At 38.0% G+C, this 23,954-nt stretch overlaps 1 protein-coding gene across 4 annotated transcripts in view; it reads right to left on the bottom strand.

The window, feature by feature from the left end:
* Positions 1-23,954, bottom strand: part of mst (misato mitochondrial distribution and morphology regulator) — a 146,417-nt gene that overhangs the window by 33,298 nt on the left and 89,165 nt on the right. For all 4 annotated transcript variants that reach the window (XM_067146774.2, XM_067146773.2, XM_067146775.2 and 1 more), the window contains 2 exons: positions 21,502-21,818; positions 8,592-8,812 (listed from right to left, as the gene is read on the bottom strand). In XM_067146774.2, coding sequence (XP_067002875.2) covers positions 8,592-8,812; positions 21,502-21,818 — 538 coding nt within the window. The remainder of the gene's footprint in view (positions 1-8,591; positions 8,813-21,501; positions 21,819-23,954) is intronic.

The raw sequence follows: 23,954 nt of genomic DNA, 5'->3' as shown, positions 1-23,954 counted from the left end.
GAAAGAAAAGGAGGAATTGCCAACCCAAAAATAAATGAACATAAATTAGAAAAAGGAAAAAAACTTAGGAATACAAAACTTGTTTAAATCAAAAGTTCTTTCACTTCGCACCAGGGTGCATGATCATAGTTTTTGTAGTGTCATCTGTGGGAAAATGTGCAAACTTCTTGATGAATGGCAACCAAAACACTGATAAATTCAGTCAGTGTAAGCAACTGCACAATAACAAAATTACTCAAAATTTTAGGTGACATCTTCTGATTAAATTTCTAAGTAGGTGTAGTTTCAGTTTCACTGTTTTACCAACAGAGGAGTTCTTTAGGCGATGAATTTGAATGCGTGGCGTTGGGGTGTACCTCCCAGTACTATTATTATTATTATTATTATTATTATTATTATTATTGTACCGGGAGGTTACACCTCTACTCCACAATTTTAAATCTTGCGCCTAAAAGAACTCCTCTACAGGAGAAACAGTGAACTTGAAGGCTACTCCTACTTAAACTGTTACTCAGAAGATGTCACTACAGTAATTTTGTTGTAGAGAAGTTTCCTGAACTGTGTGAATTTCTACTTGTTTTCTATTTATCAACAATTTTGGACATTCTCTCATGCAGATGTCACTGCTGAAAAACTATGATCATGCACCCTGGTGCAAAGTGGAAGAACCTTTTTTGAAGAAGTTTTGTATTCATAAGTTATTTTTTTACTAAATTATGTTCATTCATTTTTGGGTTGACAATATTGATCTTTCTTTCCGCCAGTTTTGAATTTCGCCAATCATGAATTTCTGTAATTAATTTTCAGCCTATCACAGGCATCTTCCTGAATTCTGAGTGTCACTTTTGATGTCAACCAATAAAACTCTGTAGGTGTGTCTTGATTATTCATGAAAGGTCTTGAACTTTCCCCGAGGGTTTATAAACTGCAGAATTTCTCGTCTCTTGACCATTTGATCAACATCTAACTTAGTGTGTGTGTGTCAAGCAGGAGGTGCCTCTTTCATCAGGCAACAGGTCTTCAGCGAGGTAATGGCCAGTTAACATCTTTATTTCTTGCTAGCTCCGCAGTGTAACCTGAGGGAAAGGTCCGAAACTTTAACCATGAAACCTACTTTTCTACAAATGTAATTTTCTGTTGGCTTATGTAAAAACTTTATAAAATCTTTAACTGTAAATCGGGGATAGAGAGTGAGGTACCCTCTCGAGCTCCCCTTCACATTGGTTTGAGGTGACTACGTTTGTAACTGGTCTTTTCCTTTCCGTAATGTCTTAATTTATTCTTATACGAGTCAACTCCATAGTTTGGGAATAGCCCCTGTTTCATCGGCCTAGTGCCCTTTAGGTTTTAAGTGTTCATATCTAGGAGTGCAAGTACTCACCTCCTTTCATTTTGTGTTTGGGCCATTTATTTAACTGTTATTTCTTTTACATGAAGGCCCTATAGGTTGGGTACGAGATACCCCTGTTTCAATTTTGTAAGCTGGGCCATGGAAGGCCAAAGGTGTAAGATATTCTTGGTGTTGCCTTGAATAGGCTTGAAAACTGAGAGCCTGTTAGCTCTTTTTCAAAGTAAGATTACTGAACTCCTTTTGAAGGCTTGATATTGTGAGTCGGGAGCCAGCGCTCCATGTATTAGGGGATTTCTGCCCTTAAGTAAAGTTATGATCTTTGTAAAGTTGAGCGTGTAACTCTGGAATGTAAAGTGAGGGCTTGAAGCCCAAGATCTGTTTATACCATCAATCTTGTCTTTCCTAGACTTGTTTATTGCTACTGGTACCTGTTACATTGTTACTTGCTGTTTTTAAAAACAGAAAGAAAAAAAAAAAAAACCACCTTTGTTACAGTTTTAAATTAACTTTTTTTTTTGCTAGGGGCTTTACGTTGCACCGACACAGATAGGTCTTATGGCAACGATGGGATAGGAAAGGCCTAGGAGTTGGAAGGAAGTGGCCGTGGCCTTAATTAAGGTACAGCCCCAGCATTTGCCTGGTGTGAAAATGGGTACCACAGAAAACCATCTTCAGGGCTGCCGATAGTGGGATTCGAACCTACTATCTCCCGGATGCAAGCTCACAGCCGCGCGCCTCTACACGCATGGCCAACTCGCCCGGTAAATTAACTTTGATTTTATAGTTAGACCCATTCACCCTGGCACCTTCTTTCACCTCTGCTTGTCCACGGGTGTTCCCCATAACAGTTATTATTATTATTATTATTATTATTATTATTGTTATTATTATTATTATTATTATTATTATTATTATTATTATTATTATTATTATTATTATTATTATTATTAAATTTTATTTTTTGTTAATTATTTAAAGTTTGCTTGATGAAGTTAGTATTTGAATTGTAAGTCGGCTGTGAAGCTTGAATTGTTGTTGCTTCCCTATTCTAGTTATTGTTACGTCATTATGCCATGGCCTCCCTTTCTTTGTGTCTTGTCATCTGGAGGCTTTGCCTTTTTCTTATCTTCGTGCTATTGTTGTAGCAGAGTCTGATACTATATTTCTCCGAATCCAAGATGAACCTGAATGCAAGACGCCACCCACTGTTTCCTTTAAAAATATTAAATCAGGCTTAAAATGTGCTTTGTAAAATTACTGTGTAATTTTATTTATAACAAATTTCAAATTTAATTTGAGAAATAAAATAAATACACACAAGTGTCATGTAAATCCTACCTACTTCCCAAATTATTTCCATTAGAATTATCTGATACTGTATTTGGAAGTTCAGGGAATCCGTATCTCATCTCGTATTATGGACATTTCGACCTTGCGTTTATCATGGATAAACCTCATAATTTCATGTTCCTTGTTGCGAGCCACTTAGTGGCTATCTTCAGCCAAAATAAAAATTAAAGAGATCATGTGATAACTAAAATATAATTATGTATATAACGACAATGTTGCAGGAATAATTATAACATTAAAATACATATAACAACAAAAATTATGGTTGTAATTCCCTTGTCATAATATGACACTGCCTGCTTCCTACAGCATGTCAATGTTTTGTTCCCTATCCACTCCTTTGTTTCCATAGCTTGCCTGCTTCCTCTTGCATGTCAGTGGTTTGTTCTACATCAGACATTACACGTGGTGTATTTTTCACTCTAGAGGCGAGTCTCAAATAATTTTTCTCCTTTTTAATTTCTTTTCTGTTTGTTTAATCATTCCTAATTCTGGCTATCATTTTCAGATTTACTTCATTGCCTGAGGTCCTAACTCAACTTAAGGACATCATATTATGACAAGATGATCACAATCATAATTTTTGTTGTTACATGTATTTTAATGTTATAATAATTCCTCCAATAGTGTCTTTATCTTATATACATATGTTTTAGTTATCACATGATCTGTTTAATTTTTATTTTGGCTGAAGATGGCCAGTAAGTGGCTGAAACTAGTCCCAAGACTAGACTATTTCTTTAATACAGGTAGACCTCGTTATACGCAATAGTTACATTCCGCAGAACTGCCGTGCATACCAAATTTGCGTAAATGGAGAGTCACTTTATATGTAAAATACAGGGTTAGGTTTCTGTTTACTCACATATTAAGTTTAAAATAGCAGAGATTTTTAGTATTTTTACAAAAAATAACCATTATCATGTTTTTGAAACGCATTTTTATGCAAACTTTACACTTAAAAATTGAACACTGAAACACACAATAATAAACTAAACTCTGCTTTAGCTTGAATAGAACTCAAGAGAGAGGCATGTGTTGTTGGTTGTGATGCTCAATCCAATCCTTTCTTTCCGTCGCTTCCGAATGACATTTGGTCACTCTAATCACACTTAAGTTAGTAGGAGATTGAGCAGTTTTTCAAGTTGATTCCACATTGTCATTGTTACCGTGGTTTCGTGGATTAGCAGAGGTGAAAGAAGGTGCCGGGGTGATCGGGTCTAACTACAAAATCAAAGTTAATTTAAAACTGTAACAAAGGTTATATTTTTTTCTCACTTTTAAAAGAAACAGCAAGTAACAAGGTACCAGTAACAAAAATTTAAGTCTAGGGAAGACAAGATTGGTGGTATAAACAGAACTTGGGCTTCAAGCCCTCACTTTACATTTCCTGAGCTCTCAGCTCACACAACACATATTTACCAAAGGGCAGAAATCCCCTCCATACACGGAGCACTTACTCCCAACTTTTAACATCAAGCCTCGCTGAGGCTATTTTTACCACAAATAAAAGAGCTGACCCGCTCTCAATTTTCTGAGCCAATTAAAGGCCACAACAGACTTTACCATTAACTGCCCTCAAGGTACACTTACAAGGAAACAGGGGTATCTTGTACCCAACCTACTGGGCCTTAGCAGAAAAGAACAGGTTAAGTAAATGGCCCAAAATACAAAGATGAATGGAGGCGTGTACTTGTACTTCTATATGAAACTTCTTAAAACCTAAGAGGCACTAGGCCGATGAAACATGGGCTATTCCCAAACTATGGAGGTGACTCGTATAAGAAAATCTGTAAGGTATTACAGAAGGGAAGAAAACCAGTTACAAAACGTAGTGACCTCAAACCAATATGAAGGGGAGCTCGAGAGGATAAAGCACTCTCTATCCCCGAATTGCAGTTACAGATTTAATAAAGTTTTTACATCAAACGGCAAAAATTTTTATTGCAAGTGATAAAAATCATTGTTATCCGTATTGAAGATACTGAATGTAGGATGCTAAATGGTTTATTTTGTCACCTATTCAATACATATCAATTTTACATTTGAGAAGGTAATTTGACTGATGATGCCCTCAATGAAGGGCGAAACATGTCTCAAGCGGAATTAATAATAAATTCCTAAATGTAAAATTTATATGTATTGAATAGGTGACAAAATAAACCATTTAGCATCCTACAAAAAATTACATGTCGAAAAGATAGTTTACATTGTAAAGGGATTCGGACCTTTCCCGAGGGTTTAACTGCTGAACTAGCAAGAAATAAAGATGTTAAACGGCCATTACCTTACTGAAGAGCTGCTGCCTGATGAAAGAGGTGCTTCCCGCCTCCTGCTACATGTCCATACACTAGGTTAGATGTAGATGAAGTGACCGAGAAACAAGAAAATCAGCAGTTTTTATACCCTCGGGGAAAATTGGAGACCTTTCATGAATAAAACAGCCACACCCACTCAATTTATTGCTCAGTGTAGACAGTACACTCAAAATCGAATAAGAAAGACATGATTGGTCAAAAATTAATTACGGAAATTCTGGATTGGCTCAATTAAAAACTAGCGGAAAGAAAAGATTAATATTGCCAACCCACAAATGAATGAACTAAATTTAGTAAAGAGAAAACTTATGAATACAAAATTTCTTCAAAAAAGTTCCTTCACTTCGCACCAGGGTGCATGATCATAGTTTTTTAGTAGAGACATCTATAAGAGAATGTCCACACTTCTTGATCAATGGAAAACAAAACAAGTTGAAATCCACACAGTATTGACAACTTCATAATCATAGAATTTACGGCAGTGACATCTTCTGAGAAACTTATGAGTTGATCCAGTTTTTAAGGTTCAGAGTTTCTCCTGTAGAGGAGGATTCATTGGCGCAAGATTTAAACTAGCGGCGTAGGGGTGTTCTACCCGGTACAGTCATGAATAGTCCTCACAGTGGATTCACTAAGTCCCAAAGCAAGCTGAATGTCAACAATAAGCTGATCTTTCTCATAATGTTCCAAAACTTCTGTTTCTAACGAATACAACTTTCGTACACGCTTCTTTCCTTTGACAGGCACACTTTCCTTCCTTTTACCCGGCGTTTTAAATACAAAACCTGTCAAGTGCAACTTCACAGCTCTACTGACTGAAACTGACGATTCACATCTCGACAAAAACGACAGAAGATGCGCGTAGAGATGCGCTTGCCCAGTTTAACCGTGGCACATGACGTATATGTTACAGATTTCAGTACTCGTCTTAAGGGCATTACAGCTTCCATGTAACAGTTGGCAGCACTAGACTGAAAACCGCAATCATGAATATGCAAAACTGCGGACAACAAATCCATGTATAACAGGGTTTACTTGTATACTGTATTGAAAAGGTGAACCCTCTTGTCAATTTATTTCTTATATGTGCATCTTTTGGGATTATTCGTATTTTAAGCCCTCAACGCCGACCTCTATATGGGGTATAGACCCATATATGGTTTCACATTTATGGCTATTGTGCAAAGAGTTTTGGAGTTATGGATATGCAAATTGTTTTGTTTCCAAGAAGACATTTTTGGGTTTATCACTGTTGTAAATAAGAATTGAAAATTGTTACAATGTAGTTGTTTTAGCAAGGAAAAATATTTGTCAATTAAGTCTGAGCACCAATCTCTGCTTTTTTCAAAAGTCAGTTTGCTTCATTCTTTCCCACAGAATAAAATAAAGAAAGGATGATCTGAGAAGTTTGTCTTTTCGCGTGATGTTCTTTGCTCTAGTTTTACATTAAGAATGTGGTTTATTTATTATATTTGTCTCTATTTCGCGGCTTGTAATATTTTCGTAACTCTCCACGAGCGCTCTGTGTAAGCATCAGTTAGTTCTGCTTTCTGTCATACGATACGAGAAGCAGTTGTTCATGGTATATGTTTCGTTTGAAAGACGATGCCTCGACCTTTTATCTGAAATATGTATCAAATTGGTTTGTTTCGCCATAAATATTATTCCTCTCATTCAGTTTCGTCCTGCTGCTTTCGGTCTCGCTGCAGCTTCATCAGTCCATGTGACGCACCGCGCTCAGCCATGGTTTGACTGACAGTAACGTGCTTGAAATATTGTATAATTCAGATGAAAGTTTAGTCAGAAGTAGTAGTGACTGTGTTAGCAGCAGTGATAATGAAATAAATGATGTGGCTGTAGCAGATGCAGTGGTGACGATGAGGAGGAACCACAACTAGGAAATTTTGTATGGGAGGCTATGGATAATTACACAGGTTTCTATTTAGTTCTAGAAGATATGAATTCAACTTGGACTTTGTTTAAAATCAGACATAAATCAATTATTAAATGTGCAACCTTGGACTAATCGAAACTACAGTTTTTCTTATTCTATTTTGAGAAAATTGTTGATTAATATTTTAACGAGACATATGTCAAAAGATTTTATTTCTCACTGTTCAACATAACTTTGCTACATTTTCAACAGTTCATATATTACCATTTTATATGTATATAATTCCATCACATTCCCAGTCCATTCTTTCATCTTTCATCTCACCGTATTACTCTGTTTTAGGACTATGGTATTTACTGATGTATCTCGGCTAGGCTGATGATGGTCCTTATAGGACCGAAACTAGTATCTTGTATTAGCATATTGTAATGTTTTTGTAAACATCGCATGATTGTTAAGTATTGAGAAGGTAGATTAAAATTTGTATTTATTTTACGTGTAAGGGAAAGAGACTAGTTGGGAGACCGAGAAGAAGGTGGATGGATCAGAATTGGAAGGACATTAGAGAAGCTGGATTGGATGTGGCGGAAGTAATGGAGCAGAAAAAGTGGAAGGACAGAAAGGAGTGAAGGAGGCTTGTTAACCACACCCGGGTGACTGGAGTGGGACATTGATGTGATGATTGTAGGGAAGACAAGAAAAGATAAAATCACAAATGACAAGACTAGAAAAAGGATTGGACTTTCAAAACTACAGGACAGGACAGAAAGAAGCAAGCTGAAATGATGTGGATACATAATGCGAATGGAAGAAGAGTTCCAAAGAAAGTCGTTGTTGTTTGAGTCATCAGTCCATAGACTGGTTTGATGCAGCTCTCCATGCCACCCTATCCTGTGCTAACCTTTTCATTTCTACGTAACTATTGTGTCCTACATCTGCTCTAATTTGCTTGTCATATTCATACCTTGGTCTACCCCTACCGTTCTTACCACCTACACTTCCTTCAAAAACCAACTGAACAAGTCCTGGGTGTCTTAAGATGTGTCCTATCATTCTATCTCTTCTTCTCATCAAATTTAGCCAAATCAATTTCCTCTCACCAATTCGATTCAGTATATCTTCATTCGTGATTCGATCTATCCATCTCACCTTCAGCATTCTTCTGTAACACCACATTTCAAAAGCTTCTATTCTCTTTCTTTCTGAGCTAGTTATCGTCCATGTTTCACTTCCATACAATGCCACGCTCCACACGAAAGTATTTACAGAGAAACCAACAGGAAAGAGATGAGAGGAATGCCTTGAAAGAGGTGGATGCATACAGTGGAGGAGAGTACAAGAAGAGGGAAGATAGATGAAATATTGGAAGCAGGAAAAGAATGGGGGAGAGACAGGTAATCATGGAGGTCTTTGATTCATACCTTGACTGTGGACAGAACTGGAAATTGGAACTGAAGAAGAAGTGTTACCAATATTTTAAAACTGAATATCACAATTTTATATAGTTAGAAACTAAATTTCTCTTAATCAGTATCCACTACAATTAAGGAGAGGAAGGAGGGGAAACTTTCATGGTTAAGCTAAAGTTGGAAAACAGAGTTAAGCGAGTATTGTTTCTGACAGTCAAAGGCCTCAAAGAATACACTAGCATAAGTACTGCAAATAAGTATATACTTACCAGTCTTTCCAAGGGGCTTCATCATCTCAACAGAACCATAAGGCCCCACAACATCTGAAAATATCTTTGGAACAGGTGGTGCTACTCTGCATGAAAACTCAGCAGTAGTGACATGAGACAATGTAGCATATGAACAGCATGAAAGAAAGAGAGCCAACATCTCTTGCACTGTTTTACAGCTGTAGGCTGGGTTGCTATTATCACACACTTTTCTTTCTGGACTGTCAAAAACAGAAAACATATCATTTATGAAAAACTAAAGCAGTTTAATCAATCAATCAATCAATCAATCAATCAATCAATCAATCAATCAATCAATCAATCAATCAATCAATCAATCAATCAATCAATCAATCAATCAATCAATCAAAGAAACAAATATACGTACATGCATACATTAATTTATCAATGATCAGCATTTAGGGCTGTCACCCAAGTGGCAGACACCCTATCAATAGTTTACCTAGCTTTTCTTTAAATGTCTTCAAAGAACTTGGGAATTTATTGAACATTTCCCTATAAAGGAATATTGTCCCAATTTGTCCTCTTAAATTCCAAATTTATCTTCATATTATGATTTTCTTCCTTTTAGAAGCTCCACTCAAGCTTATTCATCTACTAATGTCATTCTATGGCATCGCTCCACTGATGGCTCGGAACACACCATTTATTGCATACTATAAACATTTTTGGGTCTGTATTGGCAGGATATTACTTGAAATGTTTAACAGATACCCTAAAGTATAATAAAATAAAACATTGTAATCAACAAGATTATAAGTTGTACTGAATATATGGAAGCTCAGGGTATCTGTTAAACATTTCAAGTACCAGGCAAGTTGGCCGTGCGGTTAGGAGCGCGCAGCTGTGAGCCTGCATCCAGGAGATAGTGGGTTTGAATCCCACTGTTGGCAGCCCTGAAAATGGTTTTCCGTGGTTTCCCATTTTCACACCACGCAAATGCTGGGGATGTACCTTAATTAAGGCCACGGCCGCTTCCTTCCAACTCCTAGCCCTTTCCTATCCCATCGTCGCCATAAGACCTATCTGTGTCGGTGAGACGTAAAGCCACCAGCAAAAATAAAAATAAAAACTATTTCAAGTGACGTACCACTTAGTTGAATTCTTTGTCTCTTTAATCCCCAGTCTTCTCAATCCTAAGTTTGCAACATTTTTGTAACTCTAGTCTTTTGCCGGAAATCATCCAGAACTAATTGTGCTGCCTTTCTTTGGATTTTTTCTGGTTCTCTATTAAGTAATCCTGGTGTGGGTGGCATACACTTGAACCATACTCTAATTGGGGACTTACACGCCCTCTCCTTTACAACCATAACCATATGAAGAGATCTGTACCCTTTCTTTACAACCTCGCTAATGTTATTACCCCAAAGAAGACCTTTCCTCGTATTAGCACCTAGGTACTTACAGTGATCCGCATGAGGTACAATCACCCCATTAAAACACAGTAATTAAAACTGAGAGGTTTTATAGTTTTAACTTTATATGTTAAAAATTGAAAAACTGACAAAAGAAAGAATAAGGACAGAATTGAAATCTGACAAGGAGATAGTGAATGTAATAATAGCAGCATTTGTGACCAAAGACAAACATTATTATCATACATAGTATTGAAAAAAGATTTACAATTAAGAGATGAAAGTATATGATTTTCCACCTGTTCAATACAAATTCAAATGTGATATACAATGAAATGCCACATTTTATTCTATGCCATCATCAGCCTAAAGTTAGATACACAAGGACACAAGTAAATTACACATGTCAATACACAAATAAACTTTCTAACATATTGGCAATTCATAATAGCGTTGATATATACAAAATCTTGTATGTATAAAAACTCTCAAATATACCTCTTATAAAATTTACGATAAAGGTAAAATGATCTATTTACAATTCTGTGATATCTATTACCTAGTGATGTTTTGTGTTACAATTGTGTGTTAAATAACAAAAGATGTCTTTTAAAACACTTCTGTCTGAACAGCTTATACACCTAATAAAAATTTGGGGTATTGACATTCCTATAGTATTAAAATTTAAGACGTTCTATCACGTAAAAATACCTATGTAAATAAAATTAGTAACAGTGTCCAGTATTGTTACATTGTAAAAGAGAATAGCTGTTCGTTATTTAATGTTTGTTAAAATAGTTCCTCATTAGAATATAGGCGGTAAGCCAAGTTAAATTGAGCGGCTTTAAGAATCAAATAAATCTTGCTTGAAATAGCTGTAATGTTTTACTTCATAAGAACACTGAAATGTCATAGGTTACTGATTTATTCTTACAAAGAATTATCCTCTGCTACAACAGCATCAAACATCACCATGACTACTATACTATTACTTTCATGGAGTCCATATTAAGTAGATAGCAAGAGTATGTTAACGTCCATGGAGGCTCAAACCCCTTAGCTGTGTAGCGAACAGGTACGGTCAATTAGATAATTCTCCACACTCCCCACCTTGAGCCGTATCACGGTTGCTCAACTCCAATGGATGTACCAGTTGAATGGGTCTTCGAAACACTCTCCCCTCTTTGTCAGTCAGCTCACAGGACCTGATCTTCCCATCTCGTCCTATGATGAGTTTGGAGATTCTAGCTAGCTTCCAAATTTGCCTTGGTAGTTTATCGTCGCTTAGTAGCGCCAGATCTCCATGTTGAAGAAGTGGACGATTCTGGTTCCGTTGCTGAACTTCATGGAAACGATTTAGATCCAATAGATACTCGTTCCTCCACTGCTTCCAAAATGTGTTCAGTGCAGACTGTTTTTCTATCCACATCTGATTCATTTCTTCCTTTGTTTTGTTACTATCTTCAACATTGGTCTTTCTGTCTGGTAGCCTTGTTGTGTTATCACCAATAAGAAAATGTGCTGGTGTCAGCGCACGATGCTGAGGATCGTTTTCCACATACGTCAAGGGTCTACTGTTGATTGTTGCTTCAATTCCGACGAGAACTGTGTAAATTTCTTCATCATCGAACCGCCTGCTTCCTAAGGCTTTCTTCAAACAGCTTTTCACTGTCTGTACCATTCTCTCCCAGAATCCTCCCCACCAAGCAGCGCGTTCGACTATATATTGCCAATGAATATTTTTACCATTCAAAAAATGCACAATGTCTTCTGTTTTCAGATTTTCCCATAATGTGCTAAGTTCTCTTTCAGCTTTCTTAAATGTTCGTGCGTTATCGGACCAAATTGTTCGACATAAACCTCTTCGTCCAATAAATCGCTGTAAGGCGTGAATGAATTTCTCCGTACTCATATCTGTCACAAGCTCCAAGTGTACAGCGCGTGTGACAGCGCATGTGAACAATGCAATGTATCTTTTCCGTAATATGCCTCCATTCTTGGAATATAACGGACCTGCGAAGTCCACACCAGTGGTCTCAAATGGTCTGCTAGGAGTTACGCGTTCTGCCGGAAGAGGGGGTTCAACTTCCGAAGCTGCCTTTGCTTTAAGTTTTTTGCACGGTAAGCACTGTCTAATGATTTTCTTGATGATCTGTCGTCCTCGAAGTATCCAAAAGTCTGTCCTTAAAATACTCAACAAAATTCGAGTTCCTACATGGAATTGGGTTTTATGTTCCTCTTCTACTAACAGTTTTGTGAAATGGTGGTCACCATTTAAAATAATGGGATGTTGCTCGTTTTCATCTAAACCGGCAAATTGTAAACGTCCACCAACTCTAAGAATGCCATGTTTGATGAATGGAGAAAAGTTTCTAATTTTGGACTGCTTGGGTAGTTCTGACCTTTTCTGTAGTGCTTCTATTTCTTCTGGGAACGATTCTCTCTGTGAATGTTTAATCCAAAACAGCTTTGCAGTTTGAATTTCGTCTAATTGTAGTGGGCCTAACGTTTTTTCTTGACAGCGTGAACTTCGTGTAAATCGCCAAATCCATGCTGTAATCCTGAGAACTTTGGTTAATCTGCTCTATCTTGTAATATCGAAAATCGCTTCTGTCTGTTTAGCTGCGGTAGCATGGGAAACTGTTTTCTTTCGTTCTATTCCTGTTTTATCAAGTTCTGTTTGTGATATTTCAACTGATTTCGGCCAATACTCTTCTGGTTTTATAAGCCAGTCTGGACCATGCCACCATGAGTTACTTTCACGCAGTTGATTTGCTGTTAGCCCTCGTGTTATATGATCTGCAGGGTTTTCCTTGCCGGGGCAATGACGCCACTGTGTTGGGTGTGACCTTCGATGAATTTCATGTATTCTGTTCGAGACGAACACGTTCCATTCCGACGCGTTTCCTCTTATCCAGTGTAATACAATGGTTGAATCGGTCCAAAATTGGACGTGGTGTAGTTCCAAGTGTAGTTCACGTTTGACATACTCCGAAAGACGAACTGCTATGATAGCTCCCATGAGTTCTAGTCGTGGTAAGGATATTTTCTGAACTGGTGCGAGTCGATTTTTGGCTGCGATTAATTCGATCCTGACATGTTCGTTTATGGTCGTCTTGATGTAAACTGCTGCGCCATATATTCGTTCGCTGGCATCACTGAAAATGTGCAGTTCTCTGGTCTGGTCTTGCTTGATCCAAGATCCTATCCATCGTGGAATTTTAACTGTGTGTAAGCTTTTTAAACCTTCTAGCCAGTGGTTCCACTTCTGAACTAAATCATGTGGCAAAAGCTCATCCCAGTCGAGGTTTCTCAGCCAAGTTTCTTGGAAAATAATCTTTCCTGTAATTGTTGCTGGTGATAGGAGGCCTAATGGATCGTAGATTCTTGCTGCAGTCTTCAGAACAACTCTTTTAGTACAGGGCATGAGTGCTGCTGTACTTACGGTATTCTCGAACGAGAAGTAGAATTCATCTGTATCCGTATCAGTTGGAATGCCTAAAATAGATGTATTTTGGCGGACCACTTCTTTCGTTTCTCGCCACACCTGGTTCATTGTTATTGAGTTTGATAACCATTTGGAAAGTGGAATGCTGATCTCATTGAAACAATTTTTCATCTCTGTATAAATGTCTATCAATTCTTCATCCGTGTCTCCGCCTGCTGCTAGATCGTCAACATACACGTTGTCTTCTAGAATTCTTAATGCGTTTGGATATTTGTCTTTCATCACCGTTGCTAGTTGTCTTAAAGTTGCTGCCAGCAAATACGGGCTGCATGTCAGCCCAAATGGGAGTCGACAGAAACGGTATATTGTGGTCTCATTGGTTCTCAGCCACCCTTCTTCTGAACGAATCATTTTAAACCAGAAAAAACGAGTGGAATCTCTGTCTTTCTCATTCAGAATCAACTGTAAAAAGCTCTGTTTCCCGTCTGCTGCAATGTATTTGTTGAACGTTCGTAACCGAAGTAAGGTTGCTGTTGAATCTGGATTCAGATTGGGGCCAGATTCTAAGTTGCTGTTCAAAGACAATTCGCCTTTCCCATGTGAAGAAGCGTCAAATACGATCCACACTTTGGTTGTTCCATGATCATCTCTAATTACTGCATGATGTGGCATGAAGAATGTTTTGCCTCTTTGTGATTCCTCACTACAGAATTCAACTTGTTCGTTCTCAATGTGTTTCTGCATTGCTTGTACATAGCGTTCTTCGTATTTCTTATCTCTTGCAAATCGCTTCTTCAAACTATCGAAACGCTTTAATGCAATATTCCTGTTGTCATGTAGATTAGGTTCATCCTTTTTCCAAGGTAGGAATACTGTGCACCGTCTTTCAGTTATCGCAAATTGTTCATTGGTTGTTGTCAAGATCTTCTGTTCCTTGGCTGTGAATTTGCGAGTTTCATCATCCCTGATTCCGATGCTCTCTAGCTCCCAGAATCTCCTCAATAGGTTGTCTGTTTCTGAGTGAATGAAGTATGAATTTGTTTCTTTTATCGAAATCCCAGTGCGACTTCCAAATAGAATCCAACCAAAAATACTTCTGCGAATGGTGAGTGAGTCTGATAAGCGGATGATGTCATCTTGGAAGATACGTTCATGGTAATCAGCGCCAACTAATATTCCAATAAAGATGTTCTTCGATATTTCATCAGCATCTGCAAATTTTAAACTGCTGAATTGTTGCCTAATATCCATTGGAACTGGTCTCAGAGCTTGAAAAGTATGTGTAGCTTCTAAAGCTTCTATGTTGATTGCAGTTCCCGTGGCTGCTCCTGTAAGTTGAAATCGTACTCGGTTGCGTATTGTTGCTTGACCGTGATGTTCAAGTGTTGAAATAATTAAGGACTCTTTTCCAATGTTTTCCAAGTTTAGTTTATCTGTTAGATCTTTGACGATATAACTGCGTTCACTTCCGGCATCAAGTAGTATTTTTGTCATATGCTGATTGCCGTTGCGATCAGAAATCCATACTAAAGCTGTGTTCAAAAACATCTCATGCAATTGTGTATTCTTTGTCTCTGCAGTATGGACAGCTGTAACAGTTGTTTCTTTCGTAAGTGACTCCCCTGTGGTTACTGCCGTTATTGTATCCAAGGATGACTTGCAAATGGATTTATGATGTCCTGTGTTATTACAGACTCGACATTTCTGATCTTTCTTTCTACAGTCTTTCATTTTGTGGTTTTTGCCTAAACAGATGAAGCATCGTCCATCTTTCTTTAATTTTTCTGATCTGGCTGCAACTGAGACTATTTTATGGCATTCGTTACTCCAGTGGCCTCTTCTATCGCAAAAGGCGCATGTGATTGGGTTTGTTTTTATTTCATCGCTGTACGTTAGTTTAGGTGGATTATTTTGCTGTTCAGTATGCTTACTCTTTTTTATTCCTTTCTTGTATTGACTGGTGTGTAGATTCATTGTTGTAGAGAACTGTTCTCCTAAACTGTCACTGAACTCGTTCAACTTCTGATTTTTTCTTTGCTGAGTACCCATTTGTCCAGGAAATTCATCAGGGCATCCAAGTTACCATCATCGCCCTGCGTAGTGTACCAGGCGAATTGTGTTTCATCTGGAAAGGCACGTAAAATATCTGCAGATAAAAAGGAACCAAGCATGCAGGCATCAAACCCAAGTCCTTTAAGAGCTGCAATATTCATCTGGCAACTGTTATATATGCTTCTCAACTCGGTAGTAGTTGGATCTGAATGTTTTCTCAAGGTACGGAAGAAATCGATATGTTCCTGTTGCTGTAATTTAATGTTGTCGAAGCGTTCCTTCAGCTTCTGAAGTGCAATCTTGTAATTTTCCTCTGACATTTTCAGCCCACTGATGAGATGTCTGGCTTCTCCTTCTACCAAGTTCCATAGATACAGATGTTTGTCAACTGGCGTAATTGCCGAATTATTATGAATTGCTGATTCAAATTGCTGATAAAATCTTGGCCAGTCTGAAAAGGTGCCCATGAAAGGTTTAATTTCAAGCTTAGGTAAGCGTGGTCTCACGATTGCAGACTGAAGAACAGTTGTTTCATTCTTTGCGTTTGATTGCTGCTGGGGAAACCTAATTTCTGTGATCTTCTTGTTTGCTATTGCAATTAGTTTTCGGCCTTCTATTTGACGGTTTTCACACTCTTCTGCATCCCGTTCGTTCGCATCGTCTTCCTGCAACGCCTGTATCCGTTTCTGAATTTCGCTCAAATCTAGTAGTAGTTCGTGTAATCTTTGCGCTAATATTTCCATTTCGATGTCATCATATCCATCTTCGATCGCTGTTCGTAGTCTTTGAACAAGTCTAGTTTCCGACGATCTGGTTGCTGTTCGAATGCGTCTTTCAGTTTGTAAAATGTTTGCATTTGAAACTGTAAACTGAGCAGTAGGTGGGTTAATATTCGTATTTTCCATGTTTCACTGAACTGAATTATGCACGAATACCGTTAACGAAAATAACACACACTACGTACATGGACATTACCGTATTCCTGTCTTTAACCTATATCTGTACTGTAATTGGTATTTCACTGCAACCTGAAGTTACACTGCATTCGTAAACAGTCCGGGTTTCCGTATTATGTTTTTACGACAGTTAAATCTTAAGTGTTGGTTATAGTACTGATCCTGTCAACAGAGGCTTTACACACTTGTAATATTCACTGTTTTTGCGACGCACTTTGAAACATACACTGATGTTTCGTAACACTTAAAATGAGTCTGTTCGTAATGTATATAATTACGTATATTCCTTCAAATGTATATCCGTTGCTTAAGAAATTGAATGTAAGAAGAGATCTTACTTGGGTTAGCTGGTTTCTTGTTGATACGGCGATGTTGCGTGATGCTGCTTACCGTTGTCTGTCCGCGTTTTTCTAGCCGCTAATCGTTCCATAAACGGGTTTCGGCACCATTATGTAATGTTTTACTTCATAAGAACACTGAAATGTCATAGGTTACTGATTTATTCTTACAAAGAATTATCCTCTGCTACAACAGCATCAAACATCACCATGACTACTATACTATTACTTTCATGGAGTCCATATTAAGTAGATAGCAAGAGTATGTTAACGTCCATGGAGGCTCAAACCCCTTAGCTGTGTAGCGAACAGGTACGATCAATTAGATAATTCTCCACAATAGCGGTAGCTTAGTTGTCAGGTTGCAAGGTGGTTTTAAGTTTCTAAATCTCAGAAGTACAAAGAACATGTGAGTGGCTGAGGCCATAGTTGACGAGTATGAGTTCACAAAGCACTATGTCATCAGATGGTGAAATGCAATTCTAGAGATCTTGTTTCAAAACGGACCTAAAAAAGATTGCAAACTGTATCAATATAATGTAAAAAAGAACGCGAAAGAAAATAAATAATTTTGAAATATAAACTCACCTCATGCACCACATACCAGCAGAAGGCTAAAGAGGAACTAATGCGGGATACTAGCGAGCGATGTGTCAGGCAGCAAGCCGCAAGTACTGGCGGGGAATCGGGACGTGTCATGTAGGTGGAGGGGAAGAGGTTGCAGGCAGAGGCGAGTAGGGATCGGGAGGGCGTGGATTTCGGTAGGGGTAAAACGCTAACATGTTCCGAACTGTTTTATATAATGGCTGATCTTTAGGCATTTTGAGCTTATTAATAATTGAAATAAGGACATCGAATAAGATGGTTGGTTTTTCAGATATCTCATTGAAATTATTGTAAACCTGAGTTATTATAGGAATTGTACCGGGAGGTACACCCCAACGCCGCGCATTTAAATCTAGCGCCTAAATGAACTGCTCTATTGGTGAAACAGTGAAACTGAAACTACACCACTTTTAAATTTACTCAGATGATGTCACCACTAAAATATGATGTAATTTTGTTATTGTGAAGTTTCCTGAACTGACTGTATTTCTACTAGTTTGTTTGCTATCAATCAAGAAGTTTGGACATTCTTCCACAGATGTCACTACTAAAAACTATGATCATGCACCTTGGTGCGAGGTATAAGAACTTATAATTCAAAGAAGTTTTGTATTCATAAGTTTTTTTACCGACTAATGTTCATTTATTTTTGGGTTGGCAATACTTCCTTTTTATTTCCGCCAGTTTTGAACCTAGCCAATCCCTAATTTCTGTAATTAAATTTCTACCAATCACGGTCTTCTTCTTCTATTTTGAGTGTAACTTTTAAATTGACCAATAAACGTGAGAGGGTGTGGCTAGTTTAATCTTGAATGGTCTCGGACTTTCCCCGAGGGTTTATAAACTGCGAATTTTCACATTTCTTGACCAACTGATCGTCACCTTCCTGAGTGTGTGTGTCAAAGCGGGAAGCGGGCGGCCTCTTTCGTCAGGTGCTAGAACTTCTACAACGTAATGGCCATATAATAACTTTCTTTATTCCTAACTCCGCAGTTTAACCCAAGGGAAAGGTCCGAATCATTAACTATGTAACCTACTTTTCTAAAAATGTAACTTCTACTGGCTAATGTAAAAACTTCATAAAATCTTTAAATGTAAATCGGGGATAGAGAGTGATGTACCCTCTCGAGCTCCCCTTCATCTTGGTTTGAGGTGACTATGTTTTGTAACTGGTTTTCTTCCTCTGTAATGTTTTAATTTATCCTTATACAAGTCACCTCCATAGTTTGGGAATAGCCCCTGTTTCATTGGCCTAGTGCCCTTTAGGTTTTAAGTATTCTTATCTAGGAGTGCAATTATTCGCCTCCATTCACTTTGTGTTCGGGCCATTTATTTAACCGTTATTCTTGTTCCATGAAGGTCCAGTAGGTTGGGTATTAAATACCCCTGTATAATCATTTTCCAATTGTAAATTGTGCCCCAAGAGGTCAGGCTTGGAAAACTGAGAGCCGGTTAGCTCTTTTTCAAAGTTTTTGTAAGATTAACGAATGCCTCTTGAAGGCTAGCTAGATGTTGTAATTTTGGGAGCAGTGCTCTTTGAATTAGGGGATTTCTGCCCTTGTACAAATTTGTGCTCTTTTGTAAATTTGAGCTAGTAGCTCAGGAAATGTAAAGCTAGGGGCTTAAAGCCCAAAGAATTAAGGTTCTGAATCTTGGATTTTTCCCAGTCTTGTTTGGTGATTGCTACTTGTACTTGTAATATTGTCATGGAAAAATGGTTAAGTTTAACATTCTGAAAATATAACCTTCAGTTTAAGTTTTAAATTCAATTCTTGACATTGTAGTTAGACCCATTCACCCCAGCACCTTCTTTCACCTCTGCGTTCCACGAAAAACTCGAACAGGAATCATAAGTGCAAATTATGTTGTTAACTTATATCTCTGAAATAACCTGTTTTTAATCTTATTCTTGAAAATAGAGAAAATTATTTTAATAATTGTACTAGAGGATCCGTACTGCTCTGCAGCATTAATTATAAATAGGTCGGATAACTCGTCTTGATATGCCTGTCCTAGTCATATTGTTTCTTTGCCTGCCCTTTTCAACGGTTTTATGAACATTTAATAAGAAGCGCATTATGGTATGCCACAGTTTGTAGTCAGAATTCATCCATTCTGACTTCATCATGCCGTATGTTTGGTAAAAGCCTATTCATATATTCGCCTATTTAGTCCGCAGTTCTTGATAAAGTTTGGTATTGTGTCATAGAAGGCAGTGGTATTTTTAATTGCAGTTCTTCTATGTAGAACGGTAGTCTTGTGAGCTCATAGGATAGTCTCGAAGGAGCGTTTTTTGCCAGGCAGAGTTCATTTTTAAGATGCATGGCCTTCACTCTTTCTAGTGTAGCTGGGTTATCCTTTGATAGGTGTTCCCAGATAATGTCTGAGGCGTACGTCATGATTAGGTCTGTTCGTCCGTAGAATTTTTTCTCTTAGCAGCATGTAAGTTATTAGTAACGCTTTGCCATCTGTTGAATATATTTGGAAGCCGAGAAAGGTTAGGGAATCAATGAGTATCTTGCAGGGAATAGTATTCTTCCGTGATCAGAGGAAGTGTATACACTCTGGCTTGACAGTTAGTAATCAACACGGCTGCATGCAATGACATTACTAAAGATGAAAATCGCATATATCAGAATACTAATGAACGTGTTAGTCACTTAGTAACCTGCTAAGTAAGGGTTAGGGTAAGCCTTCGCCTGCAATTATTATTGTGATCATTTAATGATTTGTTTTTACGATTACTCAAAACTTGCTGAACTTAGAGACCTATCAATGTCTCATGATTCACCAGCAGGTAATTCCAGAGAGAATAAAACAAAAGTGAAGCAAATCGGTCCAGTAAACCGGATGGACAGATTTGCCAAAGCTGTTTTAGTAAATTCTTTTAATATATACATAACATATTATCTAAACCTGATTTGCAAGTACTTCTTTGTTACACTTAAAATCTGCTCTTCACCTTGATATACTGTACATATAACTCAGGTTCAACTGTAGATATCTCTAAGTTTATGGGCAAGTGTGCATTAAAGTTAAATAATATCAAATAAAAGTTTCACTACAAGACACATATTATTGCCAAGCATAAACCAAGTCCACCATAGTTCAAAAAGCAATTTATATATAAAACATAATTTCTCATTACTTACACAGCACTAAGAGATTAATTACTCTCATCACAATGACAAAAATTCTTTACTGTGGCCATTCAGTGAGGTTAAGTTTGTTGTATGGAGGGGTGCCCCAATTAAGTTTGGATGATTTTGACTTATCTTTTGTCCTAGACGATTCCTGAGAACCGGTTGTGCTCGATATGATGGCTGCGGGCATGGACTATTGCCCTACATCTCAATTTTCATATTCGCTGTTAGATAGTTTTCGTATAATTTTCTGGCATTAGTGAACCACTCTTTAACGTGCCTTGCTTTCAAAGCATGTCCATGTGCCTTATACCACTTTACCAGGTTCAGATCATCTTTAGATAAACGGTAGACTGTACCTTTAGATGTGCTTGTGTAGCTGGCAAGGTGTCTTTTAGTTGGTGGATTTTCTTTCAGGACAGCAGCCTTTACCTTCTTAATGATGTCTGGAGTCCTGCAGGGTCGAACTCTCTTCCACAGTTTTCTGAAGTTGTTATTTCTGGCAGGAAACCATTCTGATGTAATTTTATCACACTACCTACAGAGGACTTACTAACGTTGAAACCTTTCATTTTACACTGTTGTACAATCCACGATAATGAGAATAGCATCAGAAAGGCCAACAATGTAGCCTTGCCATATATCTGCAATTCGGCAGGTCATGAGGCAACAATGGTATGATATGACTGTATACGGCACTTCTCTAAATCACACTGACCAGACAGAACAAAAAATAAAGCAACATGCAACATGCAACTGCTTCCGGGTTTGGCACGATCTCAAGGTCACATCCTGTTTTAACTGGGGCAACCCTCTGTATATCTCCTATCCCTTTTTTCACATAGTTGATAACACTTGTAATTTTGAGCGATCTTAAAAATAATACTTAACAAATCTCCTTACTACATCATTTCTTCATGTATTTGCTCATGGTTTACAGTATTTCTTTGGTTCATGAAATAGAACACAATGAATTAAATCATGCATATACCTTCTCAGCCGACTTTGGGGAATACCTCGCAGAACCACTGACTGCATCCAAATACGATCCTCCTCCAAAGAACAGTTCGGAGTTAAACTCTGCCAAAGAGGACCCTCCCAGTTCTCTAGAGTTTCCAGTAGAAAGGCGTCTGAGTGCATGGCGAATGGTACACCTAAACTGGCAGCGGCTGCACGTCTCCCAAGCCTGCTGAGGTCGTGACACATTTCTCCCATCAGGAAATGGGGGCTGGCCCTTAATCGGTATCGTAATGTCAGTGTATCTAATGCCATAGCAAGAATGCTACTGCTGTGATATGGAAGAGAATTCTGAAACAGCATACATGAAAATGTTAACAATATATCAATAGAATATAAGCCTTGACTGCTACCTAAAGGGATACTGAATTAAAAACCTGTGTAGTGAAACCATTACCGACATAACTCAAATCTTCTCTTAACATGGATATGTTTTTGACAGAAAATGGAATACTAGATATGGAAATTAGTAGAAGGATACAACTGGGGAGTGCCTTTTACTACCAGGTACAGAGATTAATACTGAATAAAGATTTACCAATGAAGGCTTAGTAATGTACGAGGGATATTACTTACCTATAATGAAATATGTAGCAGAAACCTGGACAATGACTCAGAGAGATGAGAGTAGAGTACAGGCAGCGGAAATGAAATTCCTGAGGAGTATGGTAGAGAAGACAAGGAGGGATAGAGTGAGAAATGAAAACATATGAAGAGAGCTAAACGTACAAAAATTAAATGACAAACTCGAGCAGAACAGACCGAGGTCATTTGGATGCCAAGCGGATGAAATAAGAAAGACTGCCAAGAAAAAGCACTGGAAAGACAGATGAGAGGGAAGAGAGGATGAGGGAGTCCAAGATTACGATGGATGAACTCTATTAAGAATAGCATAGGAGAATGGAACCTGGACTGGAACACAGTGTTGGATGAGGAATTGTGGAGAGACAAGACACAGTGGAGAGGAATCCTATTTGTCCCCCACCTGGTGTTAGCAGGAAAAGGGGAATTGATGATGATGATGATTTACAGCTGAAGGTCTATCTGAAATTAGCATGAACAGTTTTACATGATCATAAAACTGACACCATAACCAGGCAACCAGCATACGTCATATGGATGGAAGAACGACACCATTTTGGTGGACGGAAATACATGTTTTAGTAAGATGTTGATGTTTGACGTATTAGACCTATAAAGAGAAGCTCTAAACAAAGCAAGGGCAAATAATATTAACGGGAAAACATTAAGATTCTGACTTGCTGAAGGAAGAGAAAATTATTTCTTTTGATTTATCGGAACATTTTATCTCCCCTGTGGGTGTAGTGAAAGGACGCATTACCTGTACACCCAGCATGACATAAGAGGCTACTAAATGGGGAACAACCAAAGAATCTGTACTCGCTCTCTCGCTTCTAAGCCCCAAATCATATTCATGATTCTATGCTTTTCCGCATAGCACAGAAATTTACGTATATCTCTTTTACCTATGTTACCATATTTTGGTGGATCAGCAGAGGTGAAAGAAGGTGTGGGCTGGAATGGGTCTAACTACAAGGCCGAAAGATGAATTAAAATTTCAATAAAGGTTATATTTTCAAAACTTAACAATTTTCACATAAAAATTTCAGATTTTAACAAATAACGACAAATCAAATCAGGTACAAGACCAAGAAAGCCGAGATTTAGAGAGACTTTAACAATCTGGGCCACAAGCCCTAATTTTTACAATTCCTGAGCTTTCAGCTCACAACCACATATTACCAAAGGGCAGAAATCCCCTTATAACATGGAACCCTTGCTCCCACCTTTAAATCTCAAGCCTCTCTGAGGCACATTTACCACAAGTAATAGAGGTAACCCGCTCTCAATTTTCCGAGCCTATCAAAGGCAACAACTAACATTACTATCAACAGCCCTCAAGGCACACCTACAAAGAAACAGGGGTATCTTGTACCCAATCTACTGGGCTTTCGTGGAAAAGAACAGATTAATTAAATGGCCCAAAATACCAAGATGAATGGAGGCGTGTACTTGCACTCCTACACGAACACGTGTTAAAACCTAAGGGGCACTAGGCTGATTAAACAGGGGCTAATTCCACACTAGGGAGGTGATTCGTATAAGAAAATTTTAATACATTAAGAATAGAAAATCGGTTATGAAAACGTAGTCACATCAAGTCAAAATGAAGGGGAGCTCGAGAGGATATCCCCGATTTACAGTTATAGAAATAAGAAACTTTTACATAAGCCAGCACTAAGTTACATTTTTCGAAAGGTAGGTTACATTGAAAAAGTTTCTGACCTTCCCCGAGGGCTAAACTGCTGAGCTAGCAAGAATTAAAGATGTTAAAAAACTATTACCTTGTAGAAGAGCTGCTGGCGGATGAAAGAGGCGCTTCCCGCCTCCTATACTTCCATACAC

This window comes from Anabrus simplex, chromosome 5 (genome assembly GCF_040414725.1).
Source record: "Anabrus simplex isolate iqAnaSimp1 chromosome 5, ASM4041472v1, whole genome shotgun sequence".
NCBI lineage: Eukaryota > Metazoa > Arthropoda > Insecta > Orthoptera > Tettigoniidae > Anabrus > Anabrus simplex.
The sequence above is the reverse complement of the archived record's forward strand: the minus strand, read 5'-3'. Positions and strand labels throughout refer to the sequence as shown.